Source organism: Erinaceus europaeus, chromosome 19, assembly GCF_950295315.1.
Source record: "Erinaceus europaeus chromosome 19, mEriEur2.1, whole genome shotgun sequence".
In the NCBI taxonomy this organism is placed as follows: Eukaryota; Metazoa; Chordata; class Mammalia; order Eulipotyphla; family Erinaceidae; genus Erinaceus; species Erinaceus europaeus.
Genome location: NC_080180.1, coordinates 55,216,301 through 55,228,991, shown reverse-complemented (window position 1 = coordinate 55,228,991; position 12,691 = coordinate 55,216,301). Strand labels below are relative to the sequence as shown.

The 12,691-nt window shown below is 42.7% G+C and overlaps 1 protein-coding gene across 1 annotated transcript in view; it reads left to right on the top strand.

Moving 5' to 3' along the window:
• EDNRA (endothelin receptor type A) overlaps nt 1-9,313 on the top strand; it is a 90,047-nt gene extending 80,734 nt beyond the window's left edge. Inside the window, exons 6-8 of the mRNA XM_007528168.3 lie at nt 2,942-3,075; nt 4,423-4,531; nt 7,623-9,313. Of these exons, the coding sequence (XP_007528230.1) occupies nt 2,942-3,075; nt 4,423-4,531; nt 7,623-7,763 (384 nt within the window). The 3' untranslated portion in view covers nt 7,764-9,313. The remainder of the gene's footprint in view (nt 1-2,941; nt 3,076-4,422; nt 4,532-7,622) is intronic.
• Nucleotides 9,314-12,691: the final 3,378 nt, after the last annotated feature.

Here is a 12,691-nt window from a genome sequence, read left to right as displayed (position 1 = left end):
GTCATTGGCTCAGCGGTCAGTGAACTTGAGGCCAGGGGTCTGCGTCGTTGCTGGCTTTTTCCTTGGCTTTAGAAGGCAGCAGCAGCCAAAGGCTCTACCCTCAGATCTTATTCACGGGCAGCAAGAAAGGAAGACCATAGCTCACATGAGCGTGTGCACAGCCAAAACACATCCTCTGCTTTTAAGTAGCTCTTCTAGAACTCCCACACAATGATAAGTAATGATTCGGATTGGTGGACCTGTGTGGCGTAGAACATGAAAACTCCCCACCTCTACCCCTGGCCGCTGCAGTAATAAAATCAGAGATCTGATTGACAGGAGGGAAAGCAAGAGAAAGCACATTGGTTAAGCAAGCCTCAGACTGGCATAGCAGCCTATCAACATTATCTTTAAAAAAAAAGATATTCATTTGTATATTGATTTTATTATGTTATTGGGAGTTAATGGTAGACAGTGTAATTGTTGGCACATGGGTCATTTTCTCATCTCCCCATGATAGGTGTCCACAGAACACACTCACCCCAATAGGTCCTTTTCTACCAGCATGCACCAGAACCTCAATACCCACTCTACCCCCTCCCTTCTGTTCCTTCCCCAGAGTCCTTTGCTTTGGTGTAATGCGCCACACCAAGTACAAACAACAACACCTTTTTAAAAAGCTGTCCTCGGGAGTCGGGTGGTATCGCGGCGGCTTAAGCGCACATGGTGCAAAGCGCAAGGACCAACATAAGGATCTCAGTTCCAGCCCCCGGCTCCCCACCTGCAGGGGAGTCACTTCACAGGCGGTGAAGCAGGTCTGCAGGTGTCTATCTTTCTCTCCCCTTCTCTGTCTTCCCCTTCTCTCTCCATTTCTCTCTAAAAAATTTTAAAAAGCTATCCTCTCTGAGGATTTATTTAGGAAACATAACCTCTCCCACCAATTCTCTTATTTTTTCTTTTTCTGGACACACTGTTTTTCTGTCTATACAAAATGACCCTTTACACTGATACCTCACATCCTGCATATCCTGGATACCCATCAGTCATTGTTCAGTTAATATTTCCTCAGAAGCCATATCCCTGTGGTGAGGACATTCAACTACCCTGACATCTTTTTAAATGGCTCTCTGGTGAACACATGGGCTTACAGTAGACTTGCCATACTTAATGTTACATGTTGCAGATTGAACCAGCATTCCTCTTCCAAACCCTGTTTTCAGTCAGTTTTATTTTGATGGTAACTGATTGCACTTACAGACAAGTTGCATATGACGTTCCTAGTTAGACTTCCAAATGCGTGCACTCCAAAGCTCAAACACAGTGCACTCAAGTGACTGGTGCTGGAGAATTCCTAACTTATGTTTCTCTGATCCTGTGCAGACTCAAAAGCCTGCAAACCTTCCCCCGACACCAGGCCAGGGTCAACATGTACCAGTTTCTCTAATTGCCGTTGCTGATAATCTCTTACCCTCATCCCTCCATTTGCAAGCAATGTAGCTTTGGAAACTAGAGCATCATTAGCGAAAGAATTTTCAAAGAAAAACATCTCAGTGCTAGCTACTGCTTCCTTCAGTAATCAGGAGATGGAGACAGTGTGTTTCCGGATTTTCTTTTCTTGTCTTATGTTCTGTTCCTTTGTTTTCTCAATGCCTTGCAGAGCTGCCCTTTCTTTATAATGCTGACTTGAGTCACCTTACTGCCCTGCTGTCACTAATGCTGATGAATTTCCTGTGATCGAGATTTTTAGCAATTTCTTCTATCCCTTCCCACCAAACATTTCTCTTTCTCCCTCTCCCTCTTCTTCTCCCTTTCCCTCTCCTCCCTTTCTCACTTTCTCCCTCTCTCCCTCTCTGTCTCTCTCTCTCACACATACACACACACAAACACACACCAGAGAGAGAGAGAGGTTGTTGACTTTACTCTAGCCAGTCCCTACTTCTGCCCTGCCCTCACCCTGATAACTACCTTGAAGCTACCATCCATCGCGGCAGCTACCCGGATTATTTTACAGTGACTGCAAATATGTGATGTCATATACCTGAGACTAACATTCTGTGTCCATCACACTTCAATTGAAAAGGCCTCATTACCTGGGCCGGGCAGTGGCGCACTTGATTGAGCACACTTGTAATGCACATGGACCCAGGTTCAAGCCCCTGATCCCCACCTGCAGAGGAAAAGCTTCACAAGTGCTGAAGCAGTGCTGCAGGTGTCTCTCTGTCTCTCTCCCTCTCTATCTCCCCCTTCCCTCTCAGTCTCTGACTGTTTCTATCAAATAAATAAAGATAATTAAAACATTAAATAAATAAATAAAAGGCCTCATTACCCACTCCTTGATCAGACAGTTGGACTCTGAGGGCTGGGGAGATAGCATAATGTTTATGTAAAAAGATTCATGCCTAAGGCTCTGAGGTCCCAGGTTCAATCCCCAGTACTACCATAAGCCAGAGTTGAACAGTGTTCAGGTCCTTTCCTTCCTCTCTCTCTCCCTCCCTCCCTTTCCCTCCCTTTCTCCCTCCACTAAAATATGTAAATAAAATATATCCAAAAAATTATTAAAAAAAAGAAGCAAGTCGGACTCTGACTCTTGACAAAGAAGAGATGCTGTGAGCAAGTGGTTCTAGCTCTTCTTGGAGTATTACCCTGCTTCTGCCTCCTTAGGCAGTTCCCAGCTAGTTGAGAAACACTGGACTGCACCGGGTGGTGGTGCACCTGGTTGAGCGCACACATTACAGTGTGCAAGGACCCAAGTTCAAGCCCCTGGTCCCCACCCACAGGGGGAAGAAGCTTCACTAGTGGTGAAGCAGAGCTGCAGGTGTCTCTCTGTCTCTCTCCCTCTCTATCTCCCCCTTCCCTCTCAATTTGTGGCTGTCTCTATCCAATAAATAAAGATAATTTTTTAAAAAAAAATTTTAAAAAGGAACACTGAACTTACTGTACTTTCCCCCTTCCCGTATTTTAGCGTCGGGAAGTGGCAAAAACAGTTTTCTGTTTGGTCGTCATCTTTGCTCTTTGCTGGTTCCCTCTGCATTTAAGCCGAATTTTGAAGAAAACCGTGTATGATGAGATGGACAAGAACCGATGTGAACTACTGAGGTAGGATCCTGTGTATTGTAGGGGAGCAAACATCTATCAACAACGACAACACACCCCCCCCAAAAAAAAAAAAGTCTTGTTGGCAAAGGGTTCATCTGCAAGGAGAGGCCCTAGATTCAGAGTGAAGGTTAGATTTGAGACAGGCTCCCCCTGGGGAGGGTCTGGCTGCAGACTGAAATGGCATCTTGCCATTTTTCAGTGACTTCTCTGCCGGGCTCAACGACCTCCTTCTTTTTCCTGGAGAATGTGGAACTTAGAGGGCAGGCAGTGGCACACCTGGTTAAGCACTCACATTACAGTGCTCAAGGCCCTGGGTTCAAGTCCCTGGTCCCCACCTGTAGGGGAAAAGCTTCATGAGTGGTGAAGCAGGGCTACAGGTGTCTACCTCTCTATCTCTCTCCTCTATCTCCCCTCCCCCTTTCAATTTCTCTTTCTCTATCCAATATTAAATAAATAAAAATATTTTTAAAAGGGGGGGGGGCCGGGTTGTGGTGCACCTGGTTGAGCGCACACGTTACAATGTTCAAGGACCCAGGTTCGAGCCCCCAGTCCCCACCTGCAGGGGGAAAGCTTCCCAAGTGGTGAAGCAGGGCTGCAGGTGTCTGTCTGTCTCTCCTCTCTGTCCCTTCCTTCCCTCTCGATTTCTGACTGTCTCTATCCAATAAATAAATAAAGATAACTAAATTTAAAAAAGAGAGAGCACGCGCGAAAAGGTGGAACTTGAGAGAGTCCCTTTAACTGGCCCTTCTTCCCAAAGTCCTCTATATTCAAAAGCTGCCTAAGATGAGATCTAAAGCCAGCTGATGGGTGAATTTCTCAGAATTTCTGGGTCTCTCCCATGTATATAGAAGTTATATATATCTCACATCACATTCCTCTTTTTTTTTTTTTGGTCAGCCTTGAAGAACCTATCCTGAGAGGACAGGATGATTTTCTCTACTCTGCAGGCCCCCTTAGAAAACTGGAGATTCTCCAATTCTCAGCATTTCTGTTCCCCCAAACAGATCTATCTAGTCTGCATTCTCAGTAGCCTGAAACACTAAAACTGCAGGGTTGATTCTTTTTCCTTAGCTAGCCTAGCCTATAACTGACCCCTAAATCTGTGCAAGCCACATCTACAATCTCACCACCCCTCTTCTGCAAGGGGGTGAGCTAGCCAAGTAGCAGATGGATATGGAGCTGTTCTTCAGAGCTGAAACTACTATATAAACAAGCATCTGCAAAACACACACTACGAAGATAGGACTTGTGGGCAAGAAAAAAAATGTTTATTCTATGGAAAAGCGCTAGTTAGCAGATTTTAAAACATTCTGGTCTTAATTATCCAACTCTTCCCTCTTCTTCTAGTTTCTTGCTGCTCATGGATTACATCGGAATTAACCTGGCAACCATGAACTCATGCATAAACCCAATAGCTCTGTATTTTGTGAGCAAGAAATTCAAAAATTGTTTCCAGGTAAGACAATTTTGCAAGTATTTTTGAACATACCCAAATGAGTATATCAAGTATAGTATAGTCAGTCAGCTGGGCTAATTCCAGTTGTAAATGTTAATTTTCAGCAGTTCTTTTCAGTAGAGAAATGAAATCGTTTTGGGGGGACAGGCAGTGGGGCAGCCAGGAGAGAGCACAAGTAACAGTATATAAGGACCTGGGTTTAAGCTCCCAGTCCCCACCTGCAGCAGGGAAGCTTCATGAGCAGTGAAGCAGAGCTTTAGGGGTGTGGGTGTGTCTGTCTGCTTGTCTGTCTATCCCTTTTTAAAAAAAAAAAAAGATTTTATTTATTTATTAATGAGAAAGATAGGAGGAAAGAGAAAGAACCAGATATCACCCTGGTACATGTGCTGCTGGGGCTTGAACTCAGGACCTCATGCTTGACAGTTCAGTGCTTTATCCACTAAGCCATCTCCCAGACCACTCTGTATGCCTCTCTCTATCTTCCCCTTCCTTCTGAATTTCTTTCTGTTTCTATACAAAATAAAATAAAAATACTTTTTGGAGTCGGGCAGTAGTGCAGCGGGTTAAGGATCCTGGTTCGAGCCCCCAGCTCCCCACCTGCATGGGAGTCGCTTCACAGGCGGTGAAGCAGGTCTGCAGGTGTCTATCTTTCTCTCCCCCTCTCTGTCTTCCCCTCCTCTCTCCATTTCTCTCTGTCCTATCCAACAACGACATCAATAACAACAACTACAACAATAAAAAAACAAAGGGCAACAAAAGGGAATAAATAAATAAATAAATATTTTTAAAATAAATAAATAATAAAAATACTTTTAAAGAAAATATTTATAAATGAAATAATATTTTGTTACCCAGAAAGAAAGTCAGATAGTCAGGATAGCAGAAAAGCAGTATCTATTCAGACAAAATATTTAGAGATTACAGAAAAATAAGGGAGTAAAAAGAAGCCACTTAGTGCCAGTTTAATGCCCTGCTTTACAAAGACATGTTCTATGGCATAGGTCAATGTTACTATAACTGAAAGAAAAATGTTTAAAGAAATGCTGAAATGTGAGGTCCAGGCCACAGAGAATGCATCAAGTCTCTTCCTTCCCCATATCACCTTCAACTTTAACCACAGTCTCTAGTTTAGGACTCGCTCTATAAATGTAATCTAATCATGCTTAACAGTAGACTCTGGAGGAAAACATGCTTATTGATCTGGAAATCTGAACTAATGTAACGTTCATTTGGAATCTTCTGGCCTGCAGACTTCTTCCAGCTAAGCTAGTCCATGTCCTCCAGAAGCTGTAAGCACTTCTTGGTGATGTGTCATGTTTCCAGGAATGATTTCAGCATAGAGTTAAGCTTAGCTGGAGTCCGTTATCTTTGGCCAGCATGTTTAACTGTGGTTCGTGGTACATATTAGGAAGAGGAGCATAGAGGTCAAGGGTGCAGCACCAAGAAGCAAACATCCTGATTTACACCCCAGTTCTGCCCTTGCTCACTGTCAACCCCAGATTCCAGCAGGCCCCTCCTGCTTCCTCAGTCTCCCCATCTGTAAGATCAGATAGCAGTATCTCTCTTATAAGAAGGATTCAGTGAATTTATTTGTGGTAAGTCCTTAAAACAGCAGTAAGCATGGGATATGAGTTATAATTATGGAGGATAGAGAAGAAAGGAGAAGCACAGTGACTATCCTCATGGAAGTTATATCTATAAGAAAGAACACAGACTCCAATTAAACAAAGAATCACACAGAGATAAAATTTAGAATAGACATTCTGGATGTCCTACTTTTAGATTCACTTGATATGCACAAGTCACAAAATGTTCTAACCTTAGGAAATGTTGGCTATGGGTAGCCAGTTGGTGGCACCCAGTTGAGCATCCATGTTAACTTGCACAAGAACTCAGGTTCAAGCCTCTGGTCCCTATCTGCAGGGAGGGAGCTTCATAAGTGATGAAGCAACGCTGCAGGTGTCTCTCTGTCTCTTTCTCTCTCTGTGTCACCTTCCCCTCTTGATTTCTGTCTGCCTGTCAAATTAAAAAGGAAAGGGAAAAAATGGTGTTTAGGAGTGATGGATTCATCATGCAGGCCCGGAGCCTCAGGGATAACCTTGGTGGCAATAGAGAAAGCAAGAGAGATTGGCTAATATACAAGTCATTATTAGTACATTAGATAAGCTGGCAGTGATAACGATTATTCATTAATTATTAAAGAGTAGGAAAGGAAACCCTGAGGTACAAACTTTGAGAAATCAAACACTTTGTTTTATGCGGTGCTGGGGAATGAAACCAGGGCCTCATGTATGCATGATACCACCTCTAAATGGCCTCTCTGGGCCAGTTATTTTTTTTCATTCTGTTTCCTGATCAAGAAGGGAGGAGAATTTTGAGAGATAAGCAGACTAAGATGGGGGTAAGCAGTACCACTCTGCCACCCAAAGAGTTTCCCTGATGTCATCCAATGTGCCCCCATGGGTTGCTGGGACTTGAACCCTTAGCCATATGCATGGTAAAGTTTACACTCTTCTCAGTAAGCTCTCTCTTGGCCCTAAAAATATTTCTGAATAATTTTCATAGGAGGCATCATGGCCAGGGGAAAGAACCCTGGCTTCTAATAATACTTCTGCCACTTAATTACTTTCTCTGGGCATCCCTTACCTCATCCTTAAAGGGGAGGACGTTGCACCCACACCCTCGGGCTGTTGAGAGCATCAGATGAGGTGTGCAAGCCAGAGAGCCGTTCTGGTGGTACACACTGAGGGCTGGAGCCGCTCCCAGCCTCCCCCACACCTACTCCAAGTAACAGAGCGCCTTCCCTCCACCCTTCCTCCCCTTCCTTTTTTACTTGAACAAACTAAACTGTGAAACCAAGAATCTTATTTCTTGGCCCCAGGATGAGCAGCCTAACCGTAATTGCCCGCCAGATCCCAGGCTCTGTGCTCTAGGTTTCTGTTAAGATGTTCTTTCTGTTTCCAAAGGCCTATCGGCATCCCCCCTGCTTGGTAGAGACCAAAAACCAGGAGGTTCTGTTGGAAGAGGTTGGGAGGCTTGTGGTGTTAAGACTCTCTTATCACTCACCCCTATCCCCACCCTCAATCCACAGTCTTGCCTCTGCTGCTGCTGCTACCAGTCCAAGAGTCTGATGACTTCTGTCCCCATGAACGGCACGAGCATCCAGTGGAAGAACCACGAGCAGAACAACCACAACACGGAGAGGAGCAGCCATAAGGACAGTATAAACTGAGCACTCACCGTCTGCCTTCGAGTCCTGATGGAGAACAAAGTCACACAGCACCTCTGTCTCGTCTCCAGAAATCTCTCCCTTCCTTCTCCCATAACTCAGTCCCACCCCACCCCCGGAACAAATGCCTTCCACAGCGTCAGAGGGTGGATGGACTATCTTATGCCCACAAACTCTATGAATCTTATTTCTTTAGCTTATCTGACTTAGGTACTCTGCATGTTATATTCAGCACTAAACAATGGTGGGAGTTGGCAGAGGTGAGGAGTCCGTTACAGGACACGGAAAGACATTTTCTACCTGTGTGTGAAAATAGTTTCCATGCACCTAATGGGCTCTCATCGCAGTTCCATCCAGTGATCATTGAGAACTGGTCATCATGAAAGTTTAGAGAGGGTGATAGTGTTTCTATTTTTTAACCTGGAGGGCCAAGTCTGGGTGTAAGTCACCTTTATCTGAAATGGCTAGAGTGCTAGTGACTTTTAAACGCGTAATAGCCTCAACAATGGTGGCTGAAGCTTACTTGCATGGATTTTGCAAGAAAAAAGATAAACAGTATTCACATGAATAATCAAGGTAACATTTCTTATGTCACTATTTTACTTTTTAAAAGTGAATTATCAAGCTGCCACTTTTAAAGTGCAGGCTATGGGTGGGGGAGATAGCATAATGGTTATGCAAACAACTTTTGTGCCTGAGGCTCTGAATTCCCAAGTTCAATCCCTATATCACCATAAACCAGAATTAAATAATCCTCAGATAAGAAAGAAAAAATGCAGACTGACAAGCATATGTGACTGTTCAATACTTGCTCCTTAAAGAAGTTTTCTTTTTTTAATGGTATTTCTTTACAGAAGATCTGGAACATATTTTTATGTTAAAAAAAAAAAGTAATGCTTGAATCAAATAGTTCTATTTTTCACCAGCCCAATCTTTTTTAAAAGTGATTTTTTTTCCTAAAATGAATATCATGTACCCAGATTTAAATGTACATATTAGTGTAACTCTGCCTGTGACTTTCAGTGCAATGTATAGAAGTCTAAAGCACACACCTAGGAGAAAAGGATTACATATTTTTAGAAGATTTGAAATTTCCCAGAGCTTCTGTTGGACACAGTAACATGCATATGCATGTATATGCATATATAGAGAGGTGTGTAATGTATGCATGCATATATTTACATTTTGCATATGGCCCAATATCCCTTTGATCTCTGTGGAAAGATTTACTGACAGTAAGACCCTTTTGGTCAATTCCTTTTCCATAGAGGAAACTATTTCAAAGTGGTTAGCTGAGTCAATCATGCAACAAAGTGTAAATTCCCCCAAAAGATGCCACGGTGAGTTCATGACGCTTCACTCCTCTGTGTTTCCAGCATGAATCTGAACCCCACCCCCAGCCCTCACATGGTCATCATTTCAAAGGGCCCACATTTACTTTCACTGGGCATTTTTCAAGATGTTTACAGACTGTGAGTATAGCAGAAAATCTTGTATTGTGTGTATATAAATATATATATATATATATATAAACAATTGTATATTTCTTTTAACCAATATCTCTGTGATTGTCTCTGTAGATTGTATTGACGTGTGGTACATGAATGTGTGGGGTGGTACACGTGGATTTAATGTCACCTAGTAGCAGTGTCCTATAGTTGTACCAGAGAACACACTTGGAAAGAACTCTAGGTGTTTGTGCATCACGGCAAAGCCACCTCAGTCAGCTTCAATCTATCTGTGTTCATAGTCTTGTATCTGAGTTACCATTACAAGTGGAATATGGGAGATAGCAACAAAGACCAAGAGTCATGTGCTGATGTTAGGGAATTAGCTGCTTGGTTGGTTGGTGACTGACTTGTTTGTTGAGTTGGTTGGGTATTTGGTTGGTTGGTGGTTGATTTATCACTTGGTTGCATGATTGGTTGCTTGATTAGACAAAACAGTATTTGGATTTTTTTTTCCCCCGGTGCTGGAGCAAGTCATTAAGCTTTGAAGTATTATATTATTGTCCCAGTTCTGAACTCAATGTGCTGATGACATTAATAAGTGGTCTGATGTTTCTATCATACTTTATTAGACAGATTGTTAATGATGAATTAAATAAGCTGATGGGTTGGGCCATATTTTTTCAGTAAAATGACATCAGATTCCAGCTGTTCCAGTTGCAAGGCTAAGAATGCTCCACTGTGTATTAGCAGTCAAATTCCTCTACCACTGTGCCTCACACACAGTGACATATGCCTCTAAAATAAGCCTAGGTAACACCATCTTGTCTAGATAGTGCTCATCTGTTTTTAAGATGCTTTATTTATTAATTTCTTTTGCCTCCAGAGTTATTGCTGGGGCTCAGTGCCTGCACTATGAATCCACTGCTCCTGGAGGCCATTTTTTCCATTTTATTGGATAGGATAGGGAAAGATTGAGAGGGGAGGGGAGACAAGGAGGGGAAAAGGGAGACACATACAGACCTGCTTCACCCCTTGTGAAGTGTCCTCCTTGAAGGTGGGGAGCCGGGGGCTCAAGCTGGGATCTTTGCTGGGTGCTTGCACTTCTTACTGTGTGCCGCTTAACCCAGTGCATACTGCCCAGCCCCCAAGATGCTTTCTTTCTTGCATGTGAAAAAAGCATGTTATAAATTCAGAATGTTACAGATTTCTGAATAACCATATAGGCTTCATGTACAGTTTTGTGTATGGACTGGTAAGTAGCTATGGTTTACTAGTAGGAATAATTCCAATTTCTACCTTTAGCACATCTTTCCAAGTCCATTTGTAGAAATGAGCAAGAAGCCAGGGCCCTGTATTAACAGTAGGCCATAAATATAAAATAAAGCTTTACAGAAGCTTTCCAATGTCTCTTTATTTTACATAGCTCTTCAGTGAAAAAAAAGTCATAAATCTTCCCCCAATAACAACCAGCCAAGAATCTTTACTTTCTTTTTTCTTAATATTTATTTATTTATTCTCACTTGTTGCCCTTGTTGTTTTATTGTTGTAGTTATTATTGTTGTCGTCATTGTTGGATAGGACAGAGAGAAATGGAGAGAGGAGGGGAAGACAGAGAGGGGAAGAGAAAGATAGACACCTGCAGACCTGCTTCACCGCCTGTGAAGTGACTCCCCTGCAGGTGGGGAGCCGGGGGCTCAAACCGGGATCCTTAGACTGGTCCTTGCTCTTTACGCCACCTGCGCTTAACCTGCCGCGCTACTGCCCAACTCCTAAAACTTTACTTTCAAACTGATAGTTCCTAGTTGTACTCAATTCTCAACCCATTTTGTTGTGCTGAATGCTTGATTTTTTTTTAAGATTTATCATCATTAGTATTATGTTTTGGATTGAGAGAGAAATTGAGAGGATAGGTGGAGATAGAAAGGGAAAGAGAGACATTTGCAGCACTGCTTCAACAGTTATGAAGATTTACCCCTGCAGGTGGGGACCAGGGGCTTGACCCAGGTTCTCAGGCACTGTATTGTATGCATTCTGCGCTCTCTCTCTCTCTCTCTCTCTCTCTCTCTCACACACACACACTCACTCTTACTCTCTCTCTCTCTTTCTCTTTGCCTTAGTCTCTGACTTTTATAAAAATAAATAAATAAAATAAGTCTTGGGGCCAGGTGGTGATGTGCCTAGTTGAGCACACATGTTACAATGCACAAGACCTGGATTTGAGGCTTTAGAGAACTCACCCCCACTTTTCAACTTGAGCTCCTGCTTGGCCAAGATGGTTAGGGAAAAAAAACATTCTTCCCAACAGGCGGCGGGGGTGGGGGATGGGGGATGGGTAGATAGCATAATGGTAATGGAAACAGCTCTCTTGTCGGAGGCTCCAAAGTCCCAGGTTCAATATTCTCTACCACCCGGAGCCAAGGCTAAGCAGTGCTCTGGTTTAAAAAAAAGAGTAAATTGCCCACTTTCAAGGTGCCTGAGGAGAGCCTGGCTTGCTATTGCAGGCTATTTTCAGTTCTTGATTATTCCCCAATTCCAAGAACGATGATTATTCTCTTTCAGTTGTAGAAACAAACAATCCAAAAAAAAAAGAAGAAGAAGAAGAAAGAAAAAGTCAGAGTATCAGCACTGACCAAATATAGACACTGGTTTGTCTTTGTGGCTGAAAGTGTGAAGGAAGCTTCTCCAAATGTAGGATTATTTTAAAAAAGGCAAACTAGGCATTTTCACTGTGAAGACACCACTGGAACTTCAGATGCCATCAGTGTCCTGGGGTGGGCTTTACCTTTGCTTGTCTGATGAAGGAGAAAAACTGGCCAATGCAGTATTGTTCTAGGTCATATGATACAAAGAGGAGCTGGAGACTCAGAACTTCAGATCTGGAGAGACTTGGGAAGACTAATAGTGCATTTCCCGCATTCCTCATATATTCAGTGTCAGTGTTCAGTGTGAAACTGTGGATCAGTAATACAAGGAAGAATCACAATAGAAGCAACAGACTAGTAGAAGATCCACAACTGTCTTAGCTATTCAGGAAGTTTGTTTTATCTCAAGACTTATTTTACTTAAAAAAAGTTTTAAATAACTTTATTTATTTGCCAGAAATAGCCAGAAATCCAGAGTGAGAGGGATATATATATATACATATACATATGTCTCCATACATCTATGGTCAGTTAATTTATGACAAAGAGGATAAGTATACTCAGAGGAAAGGACAATTTCTTCAGTGAATGGTGGGAAAATCGTAGGGGCACAGAATCTAACTGGATTACTCTCTTGGACCTTGCACAAAAATCAGTTAAAAGTGAATTAAAGACTTGATTGTAAGACCTGAAATCATATGAATTCTACAGGAGTACCTGGGAGAAATAGCTCAGCTGGTAGAGCCCAGGACTTGCATCCTTGAGACCTTTGGTTCCATCCCAGGGGATGCACTTGCCGGACTGATGCTTTGTTTTCTACTTCTCTCTTTCATATGAA